The sequence below is a fragment of the Saimiri boliviensis genome, chromosome 14, assembly GCF_048565385.1.
Source record: "Saimiri boliviensis isolate mSaiBol1 chromosome 14, mSaiBol1.pri, whole genome shotgun sequence".
NCBI lineage: Eukaryota > Metazoa > Chordata > Mammalia > Primates > Cebidae > Saimiri > Saimiri boliviensis.
In genome coordinates, this window is record NC_133462.1 from 1,098,818 (window position 1) to 1,126,617 (window position 27,800).

At 46.7% G+C, this 27,800-nt stretch overlaps 2 protein-coding genes across 2 annotated transcripts in view; both read right to left on the reverse strand.

Annotated features, from left to right (window-relative positions):
• Positions 1–5,525: 5,525 nt before the first annotated feature.
• On the reverse strand, positions 5,526–12,550 carry LOC120362746 (cytochrome c-like). Its single transcript, XM_074385843.1, has one exon. It carries the CDS (start codon positions 10,408–10,410, stop codon positions 10,093–10,095), a length of 318 nt encoding a protein of 105 aa, XP_074241944.1. The 5' UTR covers positions 10,411–12,550; the 3' UTR covers positions 5,526–10,092.
• Positions 12,544–27,800, reverse strand: part of LOC101048742 (uncharacterized) — a 264,023-nt gene continuing 248,766 nt past the window's right edge. Inside the window, 3 exon segments of the mRNA XM_074385820.1 lie at positions 12,544–16,231; positions 16,233–17,883; positions 18,557–18,658. Coding sequence (XP_074241921.1) covers positions 16,153–16,231; positions 16,233–17,883; positions 18,557–18,658 — 1,832 coding nt within the window. The 3' untranslated portion in view covers positions 12,544–16,152.

Sequence of the window (27,800 nt, forward strand, 5' to 3'; positions counted from 1 at the left end):
TATTTATATACATTAAATATTTTATACGATTCAGCTTTTAAAATAAAAAAGATAATTTTTCAATACAAATTTGTTAAATAGACATAAGAGCAGAATTGTACATTTGGCCACACACACACACACACATATATATAGGTTTTGTTTTTTTTTTCCTTCTTTCTTCTCTCTAGACGACCAGGGATTCTTCACTTTTTTTTTTTTTTTTTTTTTTTTTGAGGCAGAGTCTTGCTCTGTCACGCAGGCTGGAGTGCAGTGGCGCGATCTCAGCTAACTGCAACCTTTGCTTCCTGGGTTCAAGCATTTCTCCTGCCTCAGCCTCCTTGAGTAGCTGGGATTACAAGCAGAAGAAAGAATTTCATAACTTGAAGGTAGATATTTCGATATAACACAGTGACATAAAAATTTAAAAATAAGAGTGAACAAACCCTTGTGAAATATGGGACATCATAAGGCTACCATATATTTAAATAATTAGAGGTCCCAAAAATGAAGAGAAAGTGGAAGGGTTAGAAAACGTATTTAATTAAATAACAGATGAAAAATTCTCAGGTCTAGCAAGAGATTCAGATAACCAGATACAGGAGGCTCAGAGGTTCCTAAAAAGATACAGTGCAAAAAAAAGTCTTCACCGCAGTACACCAAAAGCCCTCTAAAGTCAAAGACAGAGAAAACTCCAAAGACAGCAGGAGAATGGTGCCTAGTCATCCAGGAAGGAATTCCTGTGAGAGTAACAGCAAATTTCTCAGCAGAGACTTACAGGCCAAGAAAGAATAGGATGATATATTCAAAATGCTGGAAGGAAAAAAACCTGCCAGGCAAGGATATTATATCCAGCAAAAACTGTCCTTCATAAATGAAGGAGAAAATCATCCCCAGACAGGCAAAAGCTGAAGAATTCATTACTACTGCACCAATCCAACAAAAAATGCTCAAGGGAGTGCTAAACCTGGAAACAAAAGGTTGACATTTCCCATGATGAAAACACTGGACTCACTGGTAAAGCAAATACACAAATGAGGAAGAGAAAAGACACAAATGATAGCATTACAGAAAACTACCAAGCCACAATGACAAACAAGAAAGAAAGGAAAAAAGAATATACAAAATAATAAAACGGGAGCAAAAACTCACGTATCATTCATAATGTTGAATGTAAATAAATTATGCACTGAAATGATAAAGACTGGCTGAATTGATTTTTTTAATGATCCAACTATATGCTGCTTACAAGAAAAACTTAACCTGTGAAGATACATACAGACTGAGTAAAGGGATGTAAAAAGATATTCTACACAAAGAGAAACCAAAAGCAAGCAGGAGTAACTATACTTAATTGCTCCGGCCTGCAGAGCAACAGACAGGAACCCGGGCAAACCTATCGTGGATGAGAAGGGATGGGACAAGAGGCGCGAAGAATGGCAGCAAGACAAAAGTTCTGATTAAGCTGCAAAGTTTTATTTCAAAATGGGTTCCTTATATAGGGAGGGGAGAGGGTAGAGAGGGGAAAGGGGAAGTAGTTCTGATAGGCTAGGAGACGAGTGTTTAGCTTATGATCAGCTACCCCATTGGTGCAGCCATGCATGTTTTGTACGTGATCAGGTCCTTTATTGGTGGCCCGTCACCACGCCCGGGGCATGCCTTTGGCGGGGAGGGCCGATGCAACTTGCTTTTGGCGGGGAGGGCTGATGCAACCTTTTGTTCCAATTGCATCAGCTTAGCCTGGGTTCCCAACATCTCCTCCCTTTTTCTTTTTAAAAAAAAAGAGGAGGCGGACCTTAACCAGCTAGGGGAGGTAGAGGCTGTGCTCCTCCTGAGCCTTAATTTTTAGGCTTGCAGGTACCTTTTTGGGAGGAGAGGATTTTTCGAGTACCAACCTCTATGCAAGCCAGCTTACCTCTCAGGAGACTCGACAGTAGCCTTAGTAAGGCCTCTCCTTGCAGTGCCTTGCCTTGCACCTAGCGGTGTCCATTACCTTCGTAAAGCATAGTGTCGAGCGGTATGCTGCTCCCGTAGGAGGGGAACCGGCTACAGTCTGTCATATTCTAGATCACGCGTTGCTAGTTGGTGATAGTGGATTTGTATGGGCTTTCCCAGTAGGGAATTAAGCTGATCCCTGATTAACGCTGTTACTCGTCTTAGGATCCAGGGGGCAAAAGAGAAGAACAGGATGATAGCGAATAAGGGTCCAAGGAAGGGGAGGAGGTAAGGGAGAAGTCCATTGAGGCCGGTGAGGAAGGGATTATCTGCAAGTGCCTTGCGTCTTCGTTCGAGGTCTTCTTGTAGATTTTTTATTTTATCTCGGACAATTCCTGACTTGTTGGCATAAAAGCAGCAACGTTCCTGTAGAGCCAAACAGATACCTCCCTGTTCTGCAGTGAGTAGGTCTAAGCCTCTTCTGTTTTGTAAGACTACTTCGGCTAGGGAATCTAGTTGGTCCTGTAAGTCATTGATGGTGCTAGACAAGGCTTGGACGTTGTTAATAAGTTGATGGGAAAGTTTTGTGTAAGATTGAACAGCCACCCCGAGTCCTGCTGTACCGGTGGCGACTGCTGTAGAGACACCCAATCCTACTAGCAGGGGAATTAGTGTAACGGCTCGTTTCTGCCGCCCTGCAATATAGTCAAAGGTAGGGATAGGGACAGGGTCATCACCAGAAATAATGTCTATATCTGGCAAGAGGGCGGCTAACACACATGACCCTGTCCAGTTTGCAGGCAGAGCAGTAAAGGCGAGGTTGTTGCCGCAAACAAAAGCTTGGCCTGGGCCAGGGCAAAGGGCCTCACTGTGGTTGGAACCACTGGAGCAGTTTACAAAGTTGGCAACGCCAACCGGAATATCAAAGCTGTTGTTTTGTGCACCTTTAAAGAAGCAAGGGTATACTTGGGAAGGCATGGGCTGGACTCTAAAGGGTAAGCTGGGGGTGCAATTATTTTGTGAGGCATTAAAACTAGATATATTGACAGGGAAGGCTAGGGGCATGGAGGTACCTTGATTTAAGCATAACCAGCAATTCTGGGCTAGGCTGGGGTTGGAGATATTGAGGGCTTGGTGGGTGGCTGACAGAATATCAAGCATTTGCGCATCAATGTCAGGTCCTCTTGGTTTTGAGCGAGCTAGGGGGTGGTAGGATAACTTAGGGAATTGGCTTTGAATAATAAGCTCTATTTGTTTTTGTACATAAAGCTCTCTCACAGCATCTTGGGGTTCGCCACCGTCGGAGACGTGAATAGGGGCTTGCTGATTCCAACAAACAGATTTTCCAATCGTGCCATCGCATCCGGCCTGGAGGACCCCATGAGGTTGTAGGCCGCTGGTGACAGGATTGGTTTCTGAGGTGCTCTTTGTTCTTTGTAGAATGGCAGTAAAATAAGTATTATTGCCATGAGTACACTGTGAGAAACTAGAATAGCAGGAGGAGTGCATCTGGGATTTAATGTTGTCTGTGCACTCGCTTGGGCACGGGCCTGGGCGGCCAGGCAGTTGTGCGGGGGCAAGATTTTGGAGGGCAGCTCCTATGGCTAGGCTAACAGCATGGGCAGAGCCAATACCAGAGCAGAGGCGAACATAGTCGCAAAGCTCCTTCTGCCTAAAAGGCCGAATTGCACTTTGGCAAGCGGGGTTAGCATTTTCATAGGCTAGGTGCTTTACAAAGGAGCTCTCACTTTCCCCGGAGCCAAAAAGGCGATCTGCCGCCTCCTGGAGACGGCTTACAAAATCACTGTATGACTCATCTGGGCCTTGTCTGATTTTTGCAAGGGAAGTAGTGGCCGTTCCTTTCTGGGGGAGTCGCTTCCAGGCTTTTAGGCCTGCGGACTGAATCTGGGTTAAAAGCCCTGGGGGGAATTGGGCCTGTTTTTCGTTGCTTTGGTAAGGGCTGGAGCCAAGGAATTTTTTAAGGGTCCACCCTTTGGAGGAGGCTTTGCGCGCGTTGCGCTCTGCAAAGTATTTAGCGGTCTCCTCGTATTCAGACTTCCAAAGGACAAAATCACCTCCACTGAGCGCAGCGCGGGACAGGAAAAACCAATCACTAGGAGTAAGCCATCTTTCACAGAGATTTTCTACTAGGGCCACGGTAAACGGGGCGGTAGGACCATAATTAGCAACAGCAGTTTTAATTTTTTCTATTGTCTTTAAATTTAGCCGCCTATAGGTATGGGTGTATGTAGGCTCGGTGGGCTCTGAGCTTTCACCCTCCTCATCCTCTGAGTCAGATCCTCCGGAGTCTGCTTCCTCCTCCTCAGGGATGGTGTGCGTGTCAGGGTGAGGAGACGCTCGGCCCGTGGTATTGGAGCTAACCTGTCCCTGACTTCTAGTAACGGGAAAAGCCATAACTCCCGTGGGAGGGAGAAGGGTTAAATTAGACAATTCTGAAGCTAAAGTCTGGATTTCTTTGAGGATGACTACAGTTTCTTGAATGGAGGTTTTATTGGATAAATTTTGAGCTGTGGAGGGGGCAAAAGCACTTGGTGTGGGGGCATGTAAGACCGGAGCCGCGACTGCCACTGGGGGCACTGTTGTAGGAACATAGGGCGGCGGCCGGAAGGGTGGCAATGCCGGGGTGTTAGTTAGTTGGGGCCAATCAGGGTTGTTATATTGGGCAGCTGCCTCTTCCAGATCTGCTTGATCGGCGGGATCTAGGTGATCATCCTGACTACCCGAGTTATGCAAGGTTTTAGAATTAGCAAGCAAGGGCAAATGTTGGGGCGGAGTATGCACCCGAGAATGAGGACTTTGAATGGGGGGGTCCGTAAGGGTTGCAAGGTTGGGGTACAGTGAAGACTGTCCTGTATCATCTGAACCAATGTCAATTGCAACCGAGGGGCAGGTAGAAGGGGCCCTAGAGGGAGGGCGAGAGGAGGCCTTTTCAGAGGTGGTAATTGTTACAGGGGCTTGTCTAGATGGAGGTCGGGAGTGGCTAATAAGAATTTTGTGACCCTCCTTGCAGAGGCGTTGAACGTCAGGGGAGTCGCCCTGATTAGTAAGGACGTCCCTTATTAAATTATGATAATTAAAAGTGGTGATCGGAATAGTCTCAGGACCAAAAACACGGTAATAGTCGTTCAGACAATCACCAACACGTCCCCAAACACGGGAGTCAATAGACCCTTCCTGGGGGAACCATGGACATGTTTTAAAAATGAAACTAAAAAAGGAGACAAGGTCTTTCTTACGAACCCGAATTCTGCGCACCTTGAGAGATTCCTTTAACTGACTTATAAAGAGATCATTTTCACTATGTGAAGATGCTTGTCCCATGATTGGGTCTTACCTGAGTAATGCCGCCGTCGAAGAACGAACTTCCAGGAGTCGGCTCGCGGTCGGGTGGTCCGCGGTGCTCCGTGCGGGGAACCAGTTAACGGGGCCGGCGATCACAGGGGACGGCGGTCCACGGAGGCCGGCATCGAGCCCCACGTCTGGGCGCCACTTGCTCCGGCCTGCAGAGCAACAGACAGGAACCCGGGCAAACCTATCGTGGATGAGAAGGGATGGGACAAGAGGCGCGAAGAATGGCAGCAAGACAAAAGTTCTGATTAAGCTGCAAAGTTTATTTCAAAATGGGTTCCTTATATAGGGAGGGGAGAGGGTAGAGAGGGGAAAGGGGAAGTAGTTCTGATAGGCTAGGAGACGAGTGTTTAGCTTATGATCAGCTACCCCATTGGTGCAGCCATGCATGTTTTGTACGTGATCAGGTCCTTTATTGGTGGCCCGTCACCACGCCCGGGGCATGCCTTTGGCGGGGAGGGCCGATGCAACTTGCTTTTGGCGGGGAGGGCTGATGCAACCTTTTGTTCCAATTGCATCAGCTTAGCCTGGGTTCCCAACACTTAATAAAACAGACATTAAGTAAGTAAAGAACAATTTAAAAAGGACGAGGAAGGTCATTACATATAATGAAAAAATAGCAAGAGAATGTAAGAATTCTAAATATATATGCACCCAACACTGAAACATTCAGATTCATACAACAATATTACTAAATCTAAAGAGAGAGACAGACTCCAACATAATAGAGTGGGAACTTCAACACCCTAATCTCAGCATTAAAACAGATCATCTAGATGGAAATATCAATTAAACATTACACTGACACAGCACTTTAGACCAAGATTACTTAACATAAATTTATAGAACATTTTATCCAATCATTGCAGAATAGATGTTCTTCATCTCAGCACAGGGAACATTCTCCCTGATAGATCATATGTTAGGCCACAAACCAGTCCTCCAAAAATGTAAAAATATAAAAATCTTATCAAACATCTCAGACCACAATGGAATAAAACTGGAAATCAAGGCCGGGCGTGGTGGCTCAAGCCTGTAATCCCAGCACTTTGGGAGGCTGAGGCGGGTGGATCACGAGGTCGAGAGATCGAGACCAACCTGATCAACATGGTGAAACCCCGTCTCTACTAAAAATACAAAAAATTAGCTGGGCATGGTGGCGCATTCCTGTAATCCCAGCTACGCAGGAGGCTGAGGCAGGAGAATTGCCTGAACCCAGGAGGTGGAGGTGGCGGTGAGCCGAGATCGCGCCATTGCACTCCAGCCTGGGTAACAAGAGCGAAACTCCGTCTCAAAAAAAAAAAAAAAAAAAACTGGAAATCAATACCAGGAACAACTTTGGAAACTACACAAATAAATGCAAATTAAACATGCTTCTGAACAACCATTGGGTCAATAAAGAAATTAAGGGGGAAATAAAAATCTATTAAATGAAAATGGAAACATAGCATAGCCAAACCTGTGGGTTCAGCAAAAGCAAGGCTAACAGGGACGTTTACAGCAATAAACACATAAAAAAAATAAAAAGATCTCAAGACAAGGCCACAAAATAATGATGCACCTCAAGGAACTCAAAGAGTATTTAAAAAACCCAAAAAGTAGAAGAAGAAAAGAAATAATAATCAGAGTAGAACTAAATGAAATGGAGACTTTATTAGTTCTTGCTTTTTGTTTTGTTTTGTTTTGTTTTAAAAGATGGGGTTTACCATGTTGGCCAGGCTGGTCTCAAAAACTCCGGACGTCAAGTGATCCACCAGCCTTGACCTCCCAAAGTGCTGGGATTACAGGCATGAGCCACCCCACCTGGCCGAAATGAAGACTTTAAAAAGGAAAACAAAGAATAAGCAAAAGGAAAAACTGGTTATTTGAAAAGCTAAACAAAGTTGTTAAACCACTAGCAAAATTAACCAAGGTCGAGCACGGTGGCTCACGCCTGTAATCCCAGCACTTTGGGAGGCCGAGGCGGGTGGATCACGAGCTCAATTGATCGAGACCATCCTGGTCAACATGCTGAAACCCCGTCTCTACTAAAAATACAAAAAAATTAGCTGGGCATGGTGGCGTGTGCCTGTAATCCCAGCTACGCGGGAGGCTGAGGCAGGAGAATTGCCTGAACCCAGGAGGCGGAGGCTGCGGTGAGCCGAGATCACGCCATTGCACTCTAGCCTGGGTAACAAGAGTGAAACTCCGCCTAAAAAAAAAAAAAAAAAAAAAAAAAAAGGACAAAAACAAATAGATATCCACACTCATGAACTGGAAGAATATTCCTAAAATATCTGTACTACACAAAGCGGTCTACAGATTCAATACAATCTGTATCAAATTCTAATGTCATTTTTCACAAAAAAGGAAAATTCATATAATTTCTATGGAAACCAAACAGATCCTGAATAGTGAATGCAATCCTGAACAAAAAGAACAATCATGGAGGCATCACATTAACTAATTTTAAAATATATTACAAAGCCACAGTAACCACAACAACATGGTATTGATATGATACACAGAACAGACACATAAAAAAATGGAGCCCAGAAAAAAATCCGTATTTACAGATGACTGATTTTGAACACAACCATAAAGAATGTACATTGGGGAAATGACATTTCCTCAATAAATGGTGCTGGACAAACTAGATAACCACATGCAGAAGAAAGAACCTGGACTTCTATGTCTCCCTGTATACAAAAATCAACCCAAGATCGATTAAAGACTTAAACATTAGACCCAAAATTACTAAACCACTAGGATAAACATAAAGAAAACTCTTCTGAACATTCTTCTAGGCAAATATTTTATAACTAAGACCTCAAAAGCAAGGGCAACAAAAACAAAAAATAGACAAATGAGACCATCTGGAACTTGAAAGCTTCTGCACAGCAAAAGAAACAAGAGAGTGAATGGAGAGAGCCTCTTGAATGAGAGAAAATGTTTGGAAACGACTCATCCAGCAGGGGATAGTCCTAGAATATATAAGAACTCAAGCCTGGCACGGTGGCTCAAGCCTGTAATCCCAGCACTTTGGGAGGCCGAGGCGGGTGGATCACGAGGTCAAGAGATCGAGACCACCCTGGTCAACATGGTGAAACCTCGGCTCTACTAAAAATACAAAAAATTAGCTGGGCATGGTGGCGCGTGCCTGTAATCCCAGCTACTCAGGAGGCTGAGGCAGGAGAATTGCCTGAACCCAGGAGGCAGAGGTTGCAGTGAGCCGCGATCGCGCCATTGCACTCCAGCCTGGGTAACAAGAGCGAAAACTCCGCCCCCCCAAAAAAAAAAAAATAAGGATTGACTAACGTCCGGGTGTGGTACCTCAGGACTGTAATCCCAACACTTCGGGAGGCCAAGGCAGGCAGTTCACCAGCTCAGGAGTTCAAGACCAGCCTGGCCAACATGGCGAAACCCCGTCTCTACTAAAAATACAAAACATTAGCTGGGCATGGTGGCGCGTGCCTGTATTCTCAGCTACACAGGAGGCTGAGGCAGGAGTATTGCCTGAGCCCAGGAGGCGGAGGTTGCGGTGAGCCCAGATGTCGCCATTGCACTCCAGCCTGGGTAACAAGAGCGAAACTCCGTCTCAAAAAAAAAAAAAAAAAAAAGGCCGGGCGCGGTGGCTCAAGCCTGTAATCCCAGCACTTTGGGAGGCCGAGGCGGGTGGATCACGAGGTCGAGAGATCGAGACCATCCTGGTCAACATGGTGAAACCCCGTCTCTACTAAAAATACAAAAAAACTAGCTGGGCTTGGTGGTGCGTGCCTGTAATCCCAGCTTCTCAGGAGGCTGAGGCAGGAGAATTGCCTGAGCCCAGGAGGCGGAGGTTGCGGTGAGCCGAGATCGCGCCATTGCACTCCAGCCTGGGTAACAAGAGCGAAACTCCGTCTCAAAAAAAAAAAAAAAAAAAAAAAAAAGAACTCAAAACATTTCAACAGCAAAAACAAACACACAAACTATCTCATTTAAAAATGGGCAAAGGACATGAACAGGTATTTCTCAATTCAAGACAAACAAATAGCCAACAAATATATGAAGAATGCCAACATCACTAATTATCAGAGAAATATAAATCAAATCCAGAAGATATTATCTTACCCTAGTTAGAATGGTTTTTATTTAAAATGACAAAAATTAACAGATGTTGGTGAAGATGTGACAAAAGGGAACTCCTGTACACTGTTAATCAGTACAATCACTTTGGAAAACAGTATAAAGACTTCCCAATAAACTAAAAATATAATTCTCATATGATGTGGCAATGCCACTACTGCATATTTACCCAAAGCAAAATAAATCACTGTATCAGCCGGGCGCGGTGGCTCAAGCCTGTAATCCCAGCACTTTGGGATGCCTAGGCGGGTGGATCACGAGGTCGAGAGATCGAGACCATCCTGGTCAACATGGTGAAACCCCGTCTCTACTAAAAATACAAAAAAACTAGCTGGGCGTGGTGGCGCTTGCCTGTAATCCCAGCTACTCAGGAGGCTGAGGCAGGAGAATTGCCTGAGCCCGGGAGGCGGAGGTTGCGGTGAGCCGAGATCGCGCCATTGCACTCCAGCCTGGGTAACAAGAGCGAAACTCCGTCTCAAAAAAAAAAAAAAAAAAAAAAAAAAAAATATTGTACGTCGAAGAAATAACCAAATTTTCTTGTCAAATGAACCCTCATCAGATCTTTAACTTCAACCATTTAAAGCCTTTATCATTCAGTTATTGTTTGACCCTGATGCTTTCCTAAAAGTTCTTGCAATCGGCTAGAAAAAAAGTCTAATCTGAGATTCTTTTTTTTTTGGTAATAAATAAAGCAGTGGCCAATTATTACTCATTAGTAGCTTTTTTGAGATAAGCTATGAACTCTTCCCTTTCTCCCTTCTTCTTAATGCCGACAAAGATCATTTTTATTCCAGGGATATACTTCTTGGGATTCTCCAAATATTCCATCAGTGTATCCTCTCCCCAGATAAAGCCTTTGTTCTTACTGGCTTCAGTGTAAGCAAATCCAGAGGCCTGACCTGTCTTCCACCCAAAGATACCATGGAGATTAGGTCCAGTCTTGTGCTTGTCTCCCTTTTCCACGGTGTGACATTGGGAACACTTCTGAATAAAAATCCTCTTGCCTTTCTCAACATCACCCATATTTAATTCTTTTTCGTCGTTAGGGCAACAAGGGTTACCGCTCAGAAGTCGGACATCCCACTCTCTCTAATCTGAGATTCTTTATGAAACATTCTAGCAAAGCAAACTTTAAAAGGCCTATGTAGTTAATAATCATTCTTGCTGCACTAATGTAAATAACTCAACCAAATATAATGAAACCAGACAAATTTTACAAACAAGAATCAGTAATTGTAGATAAAAATTGTATGTTTAGCTGGGCGCGGTTGCTCAAGCCTGTAATCCCAGCAGTTTGGGAGGCCGAGGCGGGTGGATCACGAGGTCAAGAGATCGAGACCATCCTGGTCAACATGGTGAAACCCCGTCTCTACTAAATATACAAAAATTAGCTGGGCGTGGTGGTGCATGCCTGTAATCCCAGCTACTCAGGAGGTTGAGGCAGGAGAATTGCCTGAACCCAGGAGGCGGAGGTTGCGGTGAGCCGAGATCGCGCCATTGGACTCCAGCCTGGGTGACAAGAGCGACACTCCGTCTCAAAAAAAAAAAAAATTGTATATTTAAATAGAAAAGTATACTGGACCCCAGTGGGTTCTCGATTCTTATTTCTCCAGTATCTGGCTATGACTCTCCAAACTAACACTTCCAATTTTGTCTCACCCTTAAGAACTGGCATCACTGATCATTAAAACTGCCCTTTCCCTGAAGTCCTGGAAGTGAAAGCTGAACAACTTGATAGAAACTTAAAAGAAATTATTTCAACAGTCCATGTATGATAAACCTTCATACCTACTGTGTGGGCCATGGCCATAGGGTGACTATGAAAGTTTACCAGAACACCTGATGCCATAACATAAAACATTTAACCTGCAAAAGATGTTGGGTTTTTTGTTTTCCTTTTTGCTTTTTTGAGCTAGAGTCTCACTCTGTCACCCAGGTTAGAATAAGTGGTAAGATCTTGGCTCACTGCCACCTCTGTCCCTCGGGTTCAAGTGATTCTCCTGCCTCAGCCTCCAAAGTGGTTGGGATTACAAGTACCTGCCACCATGCCTGGATAATTTTTGTTATTTTTAGTAGAGAAGAGGTTTCGCCATGTTGTCCAGGCTGGTCTCAAACTCCTGACCTCAGGTGATCCACTCACCTTGGCCTCCCAAAGTGCTGGGATTACAGGAATGAGCCATCGCACTTGGCCTACAAAAGATGTTTTAAGCCCAACATCTAGAAAATCTCAACTGACTGTCCGATGACTCAAGAAAATGGGTTTCTATGTATTAAATCTTTGTATTTTCATAGGAATTCCCCTCAATAAATATCTGACTGCTTGCACCATTCAGCAAATATTCTCTATTGCCAAGTCTAGCAGATAGTTCAGCTGATTCTTAGTGAAGAAAAAGGTGATTGCTTGAGAAATTGACTTGAGTTGTTCAAATTCTTCTTTCCTTGAACAGGGGAGGGACTGGCAGGCTCTTCATGACCAAACTTCAGTCAGGCTCCTCTGAATCTTCTTCCCAATCAGCCCTTGACTTTTGTTTGATGTTCATCTATGCATTGCCCAATTTCATTAAGAATTCTGATAAGTTGCCTCAGCAAGAATCCTGCACCTTTGATATTTGGTTGACTTCAATATCTAATCAAATTATTGAGCCCTGACCATCCTGCAGGTGATGGCTGACCAACCTCACACACCTTCAGCAGGAATCCTATTAGATCCTTTTATAAGAATTTCCCGCCGGGCGCGGTGGCTCAAGCCTGTAATCCCAGCACTTTGGGAGGCCAAGGCGGGTGGATCACGAGGTCAAGAGATCGAGACCATCCTGGTCAACATGGTGAAACCTCGTCTCTACTAAAGATACAAAAAATTAGCTGGGCCGGGCAAGGTGGCTCAAGCCTGTAATCCGAGCACTCTGAGAGGCCGAGGCGAGTGGATCACAAGGTCAAGAGGTCGAGACCATCCTGGTCAACATGGTGAAACCCCGTCTCTACTAAAAATACAAAAAAGTAGCTGGGCATGGTGGCATATGCCTGTAATCCAAGCTACTCAGGAGGCTGAGGCAGAAGAATTGCCTGAACCCAGGAGGCGGAGGTTGCGGTGATCCGAGATCGCGCCATTGCACTCCAGCCTGGGTAACAAGAGCGAAACTCCGTTTCAAAAAAAAAAAAAAAAAAAAAAAAGCCGGGCGCGGTGGCTCAAGCTTATAATCCCAGCACTTTGGGAGGCCGAGGCGGGTGGATCGCGAGGTCGAGAGATCGAGACCATCCTGGTCAACATAGTGAAACCCCGTCTCTACTAAAAATACAAAAAAAAAAAAAAAAAAACTAGCTGGGCATGGTGGTGTATGCCTGTAATCCCAGCTACTCAGGAGGCTGAGGCAGGAGAATTGCCTGAGCCCAGGAGGCAGAGGTTGCGGTGAGCCGAGATCGCGCCATTGCACTCCAGCCTGGGTAACAAGCGCGAAACTCCGTCTCAAAAAAAAAAAAAAAAGAATTTCCCAGCCAGGAGAGGTGGCTCACACCTGTACTCCCAGCACTTTGGGAGGTTGAGGAGGGTGGATTATAAGGTCAAGAGTTCAAGATGAGCCTGGCCAGCATGGTCAAAACCCATCTCTACCAAAAATACAAAATTTAGCCAGGTTTAGTGGCCTGTGCCTGGGGTCCCAGCTACTTGGGAGGCTGAGGGTGGAGAATTGTTTGAACCCGAATGCGGGAGGCGGAGGTTGCAGTGAGCCAAGACCGCCATTGCACTCCAGCCCAGGCAACAAAGTGAGACTCTCTGTCTAAAAAAAAACAAAAAACAACAAAAAAGAATTTCCTGAGCAGGCGAAGTGGCTTACTCCTGTAATCCCAGCACTTTGGGAAGCTGCGGTGGATGGATCATTTGAGGTCAGGACATGGTGAAACACCACGTCTACCAAAAATACAAAAATGAGCTGGGTGTGTGGGTGGGCGCCTGTAATCCCAGCTACTCGGGAGGCTGAGGCAAGACAATTGCTTGAGCCTGGGTAGGGGAGGTTGCAGTGAGCAGTGACAGAGAGAGACTGTTTAAAAAGAAAAAGAATCTCCCTTTAGCTCTGTCGTTTCCTCTTAGTAATTAACCATGAGCTGACTACACAGTCTGTTTACTGGCTAGAAATTCCCCGTCTACGCTGTATTCAGAAGTGGGCCTCGTTTCATGAGGTCGCTTTCTCCCTATTCCAATAGGTCCTAATTGAAATCTGCTTTTACCACTTTAGATAGTATCCAGTGCTGGTTTCTTGAAATATACCTTAGACACTGTCATTTTTAAAAATAAAAGTAACTTTTAGAATATGTGGCAGTCATTATCACTTAAAGAAAACTTTAAGGGTTTCATTTTCATTCACCTTTGTTCAATTTTAAAGAAATATTTAATTTGGGTGCCACTTATTGACTTTTATTTTTTGAGACAAAAGTCTCACTCTGTTGCCCAGGCTGGAGTGCAAGCGTGATCTTGGTTCACTGCAACCTCCGCCTCCCAGGTTCAAGAGATGCTCCTGCCTCAGCCTCCTGAGTACATGGGACTACAGGTGCCCGCCACCACACCCAGCTAATTTTTCTGTTTTCAGCAGAGACGAGGTTTCACCATGTTGTCCAGGATGGTCTCGATCTCTTGACCTTGTCATCTGCCCGCCTGAGCCTCCCAAAGTGCTGGGATTACAAGCGTGAGCCACTGCACCTGGTCACCACTTATTCTTTGAGACAGAGATTTGCTTCTGTTGTCCAGGCTGGAGTGTAATGGCGTGATCTCCAACCACCTACTGTAACACCAGGACGAGGTGGGAGGCAAGTAGAGACTACTCCTGTAAATCAAAGCCAACCACAATTATTCAGACTAGCCAGTACTCAGACGTCGGCTCTGATCTGCCTTGCCTTTCCCATGGAAAACACAACAAAGGATCTGGTCTAGGCTTTCCCCTAGCTCTTGCCTCTTCCTTCACACTAAAACCTGTTCCTCCTGGGGCCCTGCATGGCACACTGTGCTTCAGATTTCTAGGGAAATTTTCTGAAACGCTGAACTTTTATTTCAGTGGCATTGAGCTCTCCATGTCCTTTTCCAATAAAGATCCATCCACAAATTGGCCTTTCTTGGCTGTGTAAAATCACATATCACTCCAGCACGTCTCAATGCCTTCACCTTCTCTTTTCTCCATTATGCCTGCCACAATCTAAGACTCCATATAATTCAGAATTTTTTTTTTTTTCCGTATTTCCTCCTCTTTCTTCAGTAAAATGTAAGCTACTGGGGTCTGTCTCTTGTTTTGCAAATGTCTCCTGCAGTAAAGACAGTGCCTGAAATACAGCAGGTATTTACTGAACATTTGTTACAACTATGAATAAGCATGAATACTACAGCATCCCTGTTCACCTCCACATTCCGATAGTGCTTTCTAAATGTTTTCTTTAGTTGTCCCCCCAGGTATTACTCAGAGTCACCAGAAACTCTAGCTGGTCACAAAAGGTACTTCTTGGGCCCATCGCACCTCTTTACTCCCAGGGTTAGTGAATGTACAGCAAAGACACTAAAGTAGCAAAGACATTAGGTATAGAGCCCAGGGAGGTACAGGAATCTAGGAAAACTACATTCATTGCTGCTCCAGGGACCTTGTCCGTAACAGTAACACAGTACTGGAGATCCTGAGATTTCTGGATACACTGATCCCATTCAGCCATAGTGCCTGGGCTGTCTGTGGTGTTTTTATAATGGACACTTGCCCTCTAGTTTGCCTCGATCTTCCGAAGCCCAATCATTCACACCTAATATTTATCAATTTTGTTTCCATACTGGATGCTTTAGATCTTACCAAGTGGCCTGTGTACCAGATTCCGGTTTTCAGAAAACATGGCCACTCAGCAGGTCCTGAGGAATAGGTTTACCTCAACAGTGTTGGGGAACATGGGACATACGCTAGAAACAAGATGCCCAATCCATGCAGTTTCAAAACACTACAGGCTGTCACAGCAGCAGCACCCTCCTCAACGTGACATATGGGCTCTCAAAATAACTCTAAAATCCGGACAAATCAGGCCTACAAAGATCTGAATTGTAACTTAACAAGCTTTGTCATCTATGCAAGTTAACTTAGTCCAGTCGAAAACTGGACTAAGAACTGTTCTCCGTCAACCCACTGTCCCATTTGAGGCACAAAGTTGGAGGCCCCCACAAAGGCGGTCTTCAGTTTGGCAGGGCCTGTTCTCAATCCAATCCAGTGAAAAGAACGTCCAAGATTAAAGGTGGCTTAAACTGTAAGGCCTTTATTATCACAAGCAGAGCAACATGAGGCAAGTACTTTCCCAGGCCAGGTGACTTGGAGGCTGGAAATATTCATTACAAGTATGTGAGACCAAGACTATCCATGAAGAAAGCAAACCTTTTGTATAAGGCACCAACAGATACAGCTCGGACCTTCTTGGCTAAAGATGGGTCATGTCCATATCTATACCTGTCACACAGAAGGGAATGAGGACCCCCAATGAACTCAGGCATTTCATGATTTTCTCCAGGGACCGGAAAATATAAAACCCTGTCTTCCCTGATGCTGGGGTATGTGAGCTGGTAGAGTTAAGATGGTTTTGGCCACAGGCACTGACAGTGACGTAACTCCAGCAAAAAACCTGACCAGGTCAGAAAGTGCAACATATCCCTAGAAGTTTCCTACATACCTGGCACCATAAGCTATCTCCCTTGAGTCAATGTTCAGATATATGAAGTTCAACATCTGACTGATGAGTTCTGTTGTATTCAAAGCAGTCCTAGAGCCTGCCTGCAGTGGGAACTTTCTGGTGCCGACTGAGGTGAAGGCTTAGGTGGTAGGCCTTCCCACATTCACTGCCTTTCTCCAGTGTGAACTCTTTGGTGCCGAACAAGGTGGGAGGTTCTGATAAAGTCTTTCCCACATTTACTGCATACAAAAGGCCTTTCACCAGTGTGAACCCTCTGGTGCTGAATAAGGTGGGAGTTTCTCATAAAGTCTTTCCCACATTTACTGCATACAAAAGGCCTTTCACCAGTGTGAACCCTCTGGTGTGTAATAAACATGAACCTTCACCTAAAGAATTTCCCACATTCAATGCACTCAAAACGCTTTGACTCAGTGTGAATACTCTCATGATCAATAAGTGTAGACTGGTGTCTAAAGGCTTTCCCACAATCACTGCACTTATAAGGCCTTGCTCCATTGTGAACTCTCTGGTGTACAATTAGATTGGAGTGATGGTTAAAATATTTCCCACATTCATTGCACTTATAAGGCCTTTCTCCAGTATGGATTCTCTGGTGCTGGACAAGTGTAGCTTTGCGGCTGAAGGTTTTTCCACATTCACTGCACTCATAAGGTCTTTCTCCAGTATGGATTCTCTGGTGATGGACAAGTGTAGTTTTGAGGCTGAAGGTTTTTCCACATTCGCTGCACTCATAAGGCCTTTCTCTAGTATGGATTGTCTGGTGCTGGACAAGTGTAGCTTTGTGGCTGAAGGTTTTTCCACATTCACTGCACTCATAAGGCCTTTCTCCAGTATGGATTCTCTGGTGCTGGACAAGTGTAGCTTTGTGGCTGAAGGTTTTTCCACATTCACTGCACTCATAAGGCCTTTCTCCAGTATGGATTCTCTGGTGCTGGACAAGTGTAGTTTTGCGGCTGAAGGTTTTTCCACATTCACTGCACTCATAAGGCCTTTCTCCAGTATGGATTCTCTGGTGCTGGACAAGTGTAGTTTTGAGGCTGAAGGTTTTTCCACATTCGCTGCACTCATAAGGCCTTTCTCCAGTATGGATTGTCTGGTGCTGGACAAGTGTAGCTTTGTGGCTGAAGGTTTTTCCACATTCACTGCACTCATAAGGTCTTTCTCCAGTATGGATTGTCTGGTGCTGGACAAGTGTAGCTTTCTGGCAGAAGGCTTTTCCACATTCATTGCATTCATAAGGCTTCTCTCCACTATGGATTCTCTGGTGTTGGACCAGTGTGTCTTTGTGGCGGAAAGCCTTCCCACATTCACTGCACTTGTAATGCATTTGTTCACCATGAAATGCATCCTTATTCTCAGTGCTCCTATGTGTCTTCCTCTTGCTGTGGTAGATGGCCTTTTGTTGGCAAGCACCCAAAGTAGCCTGGAAGTTTTTCTGCTCCTCCTTACAGGCAAAGGGCTTTTCTGATGGGTGAGGTTCTTTGCTAACTGTGCAGTTCTTCACAAACGAGGCCTCACCTTCATCCCTTCTTAAGGGTTTCTCTATACTGTAACGCTTCTGGTTCTGGAGAAGGTTTGCACTGAACCCAAATTGTCTCCCACAAGCCTCACATGTGTGAAGTCCATGGTGTGTACCCTGGTGTTCATCCAGGTGCAAAATATCTTTCAAGATAGGGTAACATATGTCACAAATGTGAGCCGTCTGAGTGGGTGAACCTGCCTTAGAAGTACTAATATGTGACATATTAGTATGGCTCTGTTCAGAAGATGCCTCTTCATCCTTCACTCCATGCCAACAACCTGAAGGCAGAAAAGTACTATTGATGTACATGGTGACTATGGTGAGTGGGGCAACTCCATCACAAATGAGTGTCTGGTGTACCCAGGACTGAGCCCCTAAGTTTCCTGGTGGGACAGAGCTAGGATCGGGGTGAAGAAAGGGCTGCTATATAGTACTGGAATCTAAGGTCACCCGGAATGGAGATGGCCTCCCAAGAAACAAAGACACAAGGATGGGGTGTAGTGCAGGGAGAAGTGCAAGGTCTCCAACTTAATCCTCTGCAATGACTTTTGGCTGGACCTTGGCTGACTGTGGGTGACAGGAGACTGCTATGCAGAAATGTGTGTCCAGGCCCATGAACATGTGATTACAAGTGAGTGATGTGTTCAGGGACTGTTTCAGGATATGTACGCATCTTACGACACATTAGTGTTAAAGTGTAGTCCAATACTGGACAGCACTGAAGAGAGTCCTGTTGCTCTACTAGAGCCCCTCTGGTACAGAGTGGGAGAGAACAGCCCTGGGTGAGAAGTCAGATTAGAAATGACAAGAGTGTACACAACGGGGAAAAAAAGGTAGAAATAAGTTAGGACCTCTGGCCTTGGCACCAGTGATGGGCACAACATAGGTTTCTGGAACTATAGGAACCCAGCCCTGAGGTCATGCCCTCTCTCAGCCTCAGCTCCCACTTACCAGGGCCTGCCCAAGCCCCTCCTGCTGTGACTAGAGTCATGCCCTCTTCAGTTAGGCACCTGGAGTTCTCTCTCTTGCTACAGTTCAGCAACCACAGAGGATCTGGAAGATACAAAGCATAGACAGGCGAAAGATGAAACAGGCTGAGTGAGAAAGCACTAGCTCAGAGTAGCCCACCCATGCAAAATCACAAGAAAACAAACTACAAAATGAACCCCAGAAAACTGTCCTGCAGCAGGAACAGTCTAGTGGGCCCATAAGTGGTGACCATGATGACGGAAACTGATGACACAGGCCGACTCAAGGAAAATGCAATCAGAGGAAGGGGGTGGAGTCTGGAGGTGTCATGAGTGTGGACAGTCACTTGGCCAGGGAGAGGCCAAGCAGGATTCAGTGGTTTACCTTAGGACCCCTGACCCCTAAACCATTCCTGGCAAGGCTTCAGGGCAGCAGGAGCTGAGGAACACAGGGAACAGAGGAGACAATGCATCTTGCTGAGCCTTGACACCAGGGGACCTATGTGAGGGAATCAGGAAAGACAGCAGTGCCCATGCTCTAGCCATGGAAAGTCAAGAGCAATCCCTAGGGCAGAAAGGAAGAGCAGAGCCCAGCCCACAAAAATGGGACACTGAGGCCCTACCTAGGGAGAGTATAAATGCAAAGCACGGAAACCATTATTTCATCACAGAAGAGTCTCTGAGCCTCATCGAGCAGCTCCCATTCCTCCTAAGAGAAGCACACAAATAAGTCTTCAGAGATCACATAGTCCCGTGTGAAGTGGTGGACAACTCAGCCTAAGGTCAGCCTCTCTCTCCAGGATTCCTTGTCGCATCTAACTGTAATGAGATAACCGGCCCTAGTTTGACTGATGCCTCTTCTCTCCTCGTATTCCATTATTCATTTTGTCCAGCCCCTAACAGGCAAGTGGACAGATTAAACACCATGGCCTGGCTTCTCCTACCAGCCAGCTCCCCTAGGATCAACCGATGATGCCTCATACAGAACCTGAGCTCAGCATTGTCTCAGAAACCCTCAGTAGCAAAGCTCTGGGCCCATGAATTCACACTCCATCTACAGGTGCACATCACCCTTCTGGCCATACCTCCTTTACATCTATGGACACCCACTACGTAGGTACCACCCTGGCTTCCCCACATTCAAATCTACATACAGCATCCAGAAAATGCTTCGATGAGGCATGCCGGACCATATCTGTTCCTGGTCAATGGCCCCACTTCCATGGTTTCACCTGAATCCAGCTATTAAACTCTCCCCTCCTGGCTCTATTTCATGGGTCAATTCAGCAGTGGAAAACCACATGCAGATCTCAGATAAACTCAGCATTGTTCTCCTTTGCTGCTGTACTACTGAGTTCAGCCACAGGCTTCATCTCAACATTTAACTCATTCAAATCGCACACCCGCTGGGCACCTACCCCAAGCACAGTGATTCTGCCTACAGACCCAATCTGTCCGTGGGCTAATTCACTAGCTTGAAATTCCACAGGGGCCACCACGGAAGCCTGAAGACACATAAAGAGCTGAATAAACACTGGCTCTGGCCTCACTGCCACTTCACTTCTATTACTACAGTACTTCACCTCACATCCACTCTCTCCCAGAAACACTTTGCCACCTGCCTGACCTCATTATTCCCCTTCCTCCCAAGGACACTTCCCTCCCTCTTCTAGCCTCTAAGATGGCCCCTACCCCCACCCTGCTGTGCCTGCCCTTACATTGTGCTCTCTGACGGCACTGCCACCATGATCTAAAGATTCTCCCTCTAAACTGGAAGCAAAACTCCATCCTGATCCACATGCCAGCTGCCACCCTGTGGATAGCTCCAACCTGAATCCCTTCTCTGAACTTCAGATCTCTGTGCCCAGCTGTCTACTTGACACCTCTACTCAAGTGTCTTTGGAACATGGCAGATTCCACATAGCCAAACTACAGTCGTGATATAACCTCTGAAAGGTACTCCTATCACCAACTTTGTCCCCTCAGTTGATGGCATCCTTGTATCTTCTCAGAATTAAAAAAAAAGCAGGGTCATCCTTCACCCCTTCCCTTTCCTATCTCATCCTCCAAAATCTGGTTGATCTCTCCTTTTTTTTTTTTTTTTTTTTTTTAAATAGATATGAGGTTTCATTATGTTGGCCAGGCTGGTCTCAAACTCCTGACCTCAGGTGATCCACCCACCTCGGCCTCCCAAAGTGCTAGGATTACAGGCGTGAGCCACCACACCCAGCCTGGTTGGTCCTTCTTTAAGGAGAATGATTCAGAATCCATCCACATCTCCACTTCTACAGCCACCACTCTGGTCCAACCTAAACTGTTACATGAAGCTCCTCAGTGGTATTCCTTCCCTCATCCTCACTCCCACAGTCTTTTCTTCACTCGACAGTGAAGACAAAGCTGGTTAAGACTGAAGTCAGATCATTCCCTCCTAGCTCCAAACCTGCAGTGGCTCCTACCTCTCTCAGCAGAGAAACCCAGATCCTCAGGCTGCCTACGGTTCCTGGGCTGAATCCTGTTCCTGCTGTCTGATCACACCAGACATAATGGAGACCTGAGGTTCCCCAAACACTCCTAGTTTAGCCTCAAGTGAAGTATTTGCACGTGCTGGTTCCTGTGCCTGAGATAATGCTCCATACTCCATCCCACTGCTTGCCAGAAATGGAAACCCTTCCACATAATTCCAAAACAGAATTTACAACACAGAGCTTTGGGTGACTGCAGGACCTCCCCAAACGGTAGGTAGAAGGGACACTGAAGAGTCTCAGAACACTCTTAATTCTCTATACTGAGTTGCTGAGATAATGGGGTGTGTTGGGCTAAGTGAGGGCCTGAGACAATCTGGACTCACCTAGGTAGGAATCACAAGCTTCTGCCACCATGGCAACCTCACAAGAAGAGGGAAGCTGGGAGTGGCAGGTTCCCACAGTGGGATCTCATGGACTGAACTGTTTCCCTAACCCCTGCCAACCCAGCCCTTTGGCAGGGATGATTTCGGGTTACTTCTCTAACTTCAGATACTCAGACCTCAGTGCCGGCTCCTACCAGCTGTGTGGACGTAAACAGAGTGGTGTCTCAGTGTCCTCATGTTACAAGTGGGAAGAATAATGGCACCCACCTCATAGGGTTGTTGTTTCTTTTTTTTTTTTTTTTTTTAATTTTTTGAGACAGAGTTTCGCTCTTGTTACCCAGGCTGGAGTGCAATGGCGCGATCTCGGCTCACCGCAACCTCCACCTCCTGGGTTCAAACAAGTCTCCTGCCTCAGCCTCCTGAGTAGCTGGGATTACAGGCAAGCGCCACCATGCCCAGCTAATTTTTTGTATTTTTAGTAGAGACGGGGTTTCACCATGTTGACCAGGATGGTCTCGATCTCTCGACCTCGTGATCCACCCGCCTCGGCCTCCCAAAGTGCTGGGATTACAGGCTTGAGCCACCGCGCCCAGCCAGGGCTGTTGTTTCTATCAGGCTTGTCTGTACATGTCAAGTGCCTCTGAAACAGCTACTACTATCCATGCAAATAACCTGATATGTTTTTGAAAAATTAAGTTTGTTTTGCTTGCTTTAAAAACTTTTCAGAAAATTTGGGAAGATTTGCCATTGCAATAAAATACTTTAGGCAAATTAATATTTTGACCAATCATTAAGTGCTGGTGTAAGTTTAACATATATTATATACAGATTCTCTAGTTCCCTACTTCTGTGTACTTGCAAGGTGTACGCTAGCCTTTGCACTAAACCAGCCTACTTGACACATACTCCTCTGAAAGGGAGCTGCATGATCCTTCATTAGAGATGTTCATCCTTTCTGCTTACCCGCACTGGCTGGGGATGGGACTGCTCCACAGGCAGTGCCCGTGACAGCGTGATGAGACTTTCGGGTAGCAAATCTACTGCATTCCACACCTCGGTCTCCAGTGCAGGCCTTGCTACTTATACTCTACAGCCCTCTCCGCTTACTGACACCATATAGAATCCTCCCTGCAAGATTCTTTGAATTGGCTGCACCATGGACTACAGCATGGTGACCCCTGTGACCCACACGTACAACTCCAGAAGGTCTCCAGGAGCCAGAAAGTCTGAAGGAAAGGGAAAACCACAGAAGAAGATGCACGGCTGGTTCCTGCAGTGCCCGATTAACTGATCTTCCATTTTCCCATTGTTCTTGCCTCAACCATTCGTGCCTTAAATGATAACCCAACCTCGTGACACTAGACCTTGTGACACTACCCTCTCCCCGCATCAAACCCGGTGCCCCTCCCCACGGCTTGCAGCTTGCAAAAAGTGGGCTGAATTGTAACTTCCCACTGCCTACGCCAACCTCTGAAACCAACTCTTATCCCACCGCCCTCCGCTGACTCTCTTTTCAGACTCAGCGCACTTGTACCCGAGTGAATAAACAGCCTTGTTGCTCACACAAAGCCTGTTTTGGTGGTCTTGTCATTCATAGCACACCTAACATCTGGTGTTGAAACCTGGGACAGGGATACTCCTGTGGGAGACCAAATCCTGGCCCTGCTCTTCCTCTGTGAAGAAACGCCCCTGTGACCTCAGCACATCAGACCAGCCCGACAACCTTCTCATCACCTTCAGATCAGGGAAGCAGTCTCTCCCTCTCTCTTCCTTTAAATCTTTCTCCTTCTAAGTAAAGGAGAGCCGTCTCAGGGACAAGACTCTCCCCAACCCTCCCGGCCCCCCGGCTCTTTTCCTTTAACTCCTTCGACGTCTTTTTTTTTTTTTTTTGAGAAGGAGTTTCGCTCTTGTGACCCAGGCTGGAGTGCAATGACGCGATCTCAGCTCACCGCAACCTCCGCCTCCTGGGTTCAGGAAATTCTCCTGCCTCAGCCTCCTGAGTAGCTGGGATTACAGGCACGCGCCACCATGCCCAGCTAATTTTTTGTATTTTTAGTAGAGACGGGGTTTCACCATGTTGACCAGGATGGTCTCGATCTCTCGACCTCGTGATCCACCCGCCTCGGCCTCCCAAAGTGCTGGGATTACAGGCTTGAGCCACCGTGCCCGGCCTAAATAAATAATTTTTTAAAAATAAAATTAAAGGCCGGGCGCGGTGGCTCAAGCCTGTAATCCCAGCACTTTGGGAGGCCGAGGCGGGTAGATCACGAGGTCGAGAGATCGAGACCATCCTGGTCAACATGGTGAAACCCCGTCTCTACTAAAAATACAAAAAATTAGCTGGGCATGGTGGCGCGTGCCTGTAATCCCAGCTACTCAGGAGGCTGAGGCAGGAGAATTGCCTGAACCCAGGAGGCGGAGGTTGCGGTGAGCTGAGATCGCGTCATTGCACTCCAGCCTGGGTCACAAGAGCGGAACTCCGTCTCAAAAAAACAAAAACAAAAACAAAAACAAATTATTTATTAATTTTTTTAAAGATGGGGGTTTCACCATGTTGGTCAGGCTGGTCTTGAATTCCTGACCTCAGGTGATCCGCCCGCCTTGGCCTCCAAAGTGCTTGGATTACAGGCGTGAGCCACCACGCCCAGCCTAACTCCTTCTGCTTCTAAGAAGAGGCAAAGGAGACTCTGCATCCGCAATGTTAGTCATGAAATCCACTAGGTCAGACGGTCCTTCCTTGGTGTCTGGTCACTCGCAGGGATGCCTGCTTTGATCACTCACCCATGTTACAGTCCAGGACTCGGTCAGGAATGCCTACTGAAAATCCTGGTAGCTGCTCACTCCATCTCCTTGTCTTTTCTCTAGTTCTTTCCTTAAAACTTATCTCCTTCGCTATGAGCAGTGTTCTGCCCTCTTCCTCAGTCTTCGACTCTAGCCTGCATCCTAAAAACCTAAAACCTCTTCAACTGTAGCCCAATCTGAAACCTAAACATCTTTTTTCTGCAATACAGCCTGATCCCTGTACATGTTAGACGACGGTTCCAAATGGTCAGAAAACAATACTTACAATTTTTCTATTCTGTGAGACCTAGACAGTTTTCACAAATTAATAGGCAAATGGTAAGGTGCCTGATGTCCAAGCATTTTTTACACACCAATCCCTCTCTAATTTCTGCTTTCAATGCAGCCAATCCCAAATTTTCCTTTTCTCTCCTCTGTCCACCACTCTTTTTTTCTGAGATGGAGTTTCGCTCATTACCCAGGCTGGAGTCCAATGGCGCGATCTCGGCTCACCGCAACCTCCGCCTCCTGGGTTCAGGCAATTCTCCTGCTTCAGCCTCCTGAGTAGCTGGGATCACAGGCACGCGCCACCATGCCCAGCTGATTTTTTTGTATTTTTAGTAGAGACGGGGTTTCACCATGTTGACCGGGATGGTCTCGATCTCTTGACCTCGTGATCCACCCGCCTCGGCCTCCCAAAGTGCTGGGATTACAGGCTTGAGCCACCGCGCCCGGCCTCTGTCCACCACTCTTACCTCCGCCAGTAACTCAGAATCTTCCTTGTCTATTAACTCTTCCAATCTTTCTCCTCCTCACCTGTCCAAACCAGGCCCTAATGCAGGCCCTAATCCCCTGCCCCCCAAAGCCTCCCTCCTCTTCCTCTGCCCACAACCCACCTCCTTATGCCTTCCGTCACCTCCCCACCTCATATCTGGTCCAGCTTACAGTTGAGTCCCAGGGCAAACTCCTCTGCCTCTGCCCAACAATTCCCCCTTCCAAAGATAACTGGAGCCAAAGGCAAAATTAGGGTGCACATTTCTTTCTCCTTATCCAATCTTTCCCAACTTGGCCAATGGTTAGGCTCATTTTCATCAGATTCTCCAATACTTAACCCAGTCCTATAATCTCACCTGGAGTGGCTTAAATATCATCCTTACTTCTACGCCACTCCTAAAAGACGTTTATGACTCAGTCAGCCCCTGACATTACAAAAAAGCTACAGAAATTTAAATCTGGCCCTCAAACGCCACAACAGGAATTAATCAACCCGGTCTTCAAGGTGTTCAATAATAGGGAAGAAGCAGCTGCCCACAGATGCTTGCCTCTGTCACAAGAACAAACCTCAGCCACACCACCAGCTCACAAAGACTTCAAAGCACCGGGAATGCAGCATCCACTGCCCCTCCCGGACCATGCTTCAAGTGTCAGAAACCTGGCCACTGGGCCAAGGAATGCCCAAAGTCAGGGATTCCTCCTAAGCCCTGCCCTGTCTGTGGGGTCCCCACTGGAAGTTGGACTGACTCACATCACTGCTCCTCGGCTTGGCAGCTAAAGACTGACGCTGCCTGAACATCTTCGAGGCCCCCTGGACAATCATGGACGCCGAGCTTGGGTTAACTCTTACAGTGGAGGTAGAGTCCATCCCCTTCTTAATCAATACAGGGGCCACCCACTCCATGCTGCCTTCTTTTCAAGGTCGTCTCCTTGGCCTCCATAACTGTTGTGGGAGTTGACGGCAAGGCTTCCAAAACTCCCAAAGTCTAGTGTCAATTACGCCAGCAATCATTTCCACATTCTTTCCTGATTATCCCCACTTGTCCAGTTCCCCTGTTAGGCCAAGATATCCTAAAACAATTGTCTGCCTGAGCTATTTGTGGACTACAGCCACACCTCACTACCGCCCTCCTCCCCAAACCCCACCTCCCTCAATAGCTCCCTTATGTCCCCCTCCCTTCACCCTACGGGGTGGAACACTACCTTCCCTTCACCTTACAGCGTGGAACACTACCTTTCCATCCCTTGCTCACTCATCGATCGCCATCCCCTTAAAACCTGACCACCCTTATCCTGCCCAGCACCAGTACCCCATCTCAGCACAAGCCTTAAAAGGCCTAAAACCTGTTATAACTCACTTACTACAACATGGCCTTTGAGTTCTCACTAACTCCCTATAAGACCCCCATGCTACCCGCCCAAAAACCAGATAAATCCTACAGGCTAGTCCAAAACCTTCACCTTATTAAGCAGCTAGTGCTCCCCATCCATTCTGCAGCACCAAACCCTTATACCCTCCCCAACTTCTCTGAAACTCACCTGAATTTCTGAAGAAACTTAAACGCCCCGCTCCTGTCTGTCTTGCCGCTTCACCCTCTTCCTCCATTCTGTGTGCCAAAACATTTCCTGGTTCAACCCCTGGCTGCCACCGTTAAGTCTCTCCTAAAGTGAATAACCCTCTTTTCCAAGGTACCCCATGTGACTTCTCCCCCAATGAAGTAAAACTGTTTACTTTCCTCTCCATTCCATGTCTGCCTATTCCTCCTGCTCCCTTGGCTGCTCCATATAATTGCACCTATTATTTCCATTACCTCAACAAAACCCTTAACTTACCCATCCTTTGCTAAACCAGTCCAGCCCAACCCTAACAAAAGCTTGCTGGCTTTGCATCTATCAGCTACAACTTATCCTGCCACTCCCATCCCTGCAAAAACATGGGTTCTTACTTGCCTAACTTATCACCCTCGTTATGAAGGAAAAAGCCCCTTTCAACTCTTAAACATGCAGTCGTTAGCTGAGTTCTCCATCACTGACATAACGGAACATACCCTAACAGGACACGCAGTACAGCGTCTGCACGCCTGCATTTCCAGCCTCACTCCATATACAGGTAATAAACCCATACACGGTTCTGTAACCCTGTGGTTTACACAACCTTTACTGCGTAAAGGCCTTCTGCAAACAGCAGTGTTAGGAAAAAGATGTCAGTCCCCTTTACGCGTCCAACGCGATCGGTCCTCCAGCCCCTCTCTTGGCCACCTACTCCCCCATGAATGCAACTTTACCTTACAACTCCAGGCCCCAAGAGACTATCAAAACTTTCCAGTTACGAATGCTGGGAAGATGGCCGCCTAAGAACAGCGCAGGACTTCAGCTCCCAGTGAAAGTGCAGAGGGTGAGTGGACGCCGCATTTCCAGACGAACTCTTACAGCCCACAGACCAGGAGATACGCAGGCAGAGGGGTCGCCAGCATCGCAGTCCCAGCCGGTGCGGCTGTTTTGGCCCCCGTGGGGCTGATTCCGCCCGCGCCCCTGCTGTGACCACGCCCTGTTGCTGCGGTTCTCCGTACAAAAGCCACTGGTCTGGGAGCCCTCTTAGCTGGCGAGCAGAGCCCTGAGACGGCAGAGTTCCCCACTCATCTGAAATGGCGAGTCAGGCCAGGAGATTCCTAGGCAAAAAATCCGCCAGGAGCCGGCGCCGCAGTTCCAGCCGACTCCTCACAGCACGGGCGATCCCGGCCCCTTTTCAGCAAGCGACCGGAAGGCGGGGTCGTTCAACTTAAAAGAAAAGGCTCTGAGTCAGGGAGCCAGGTGATCAGGCTGG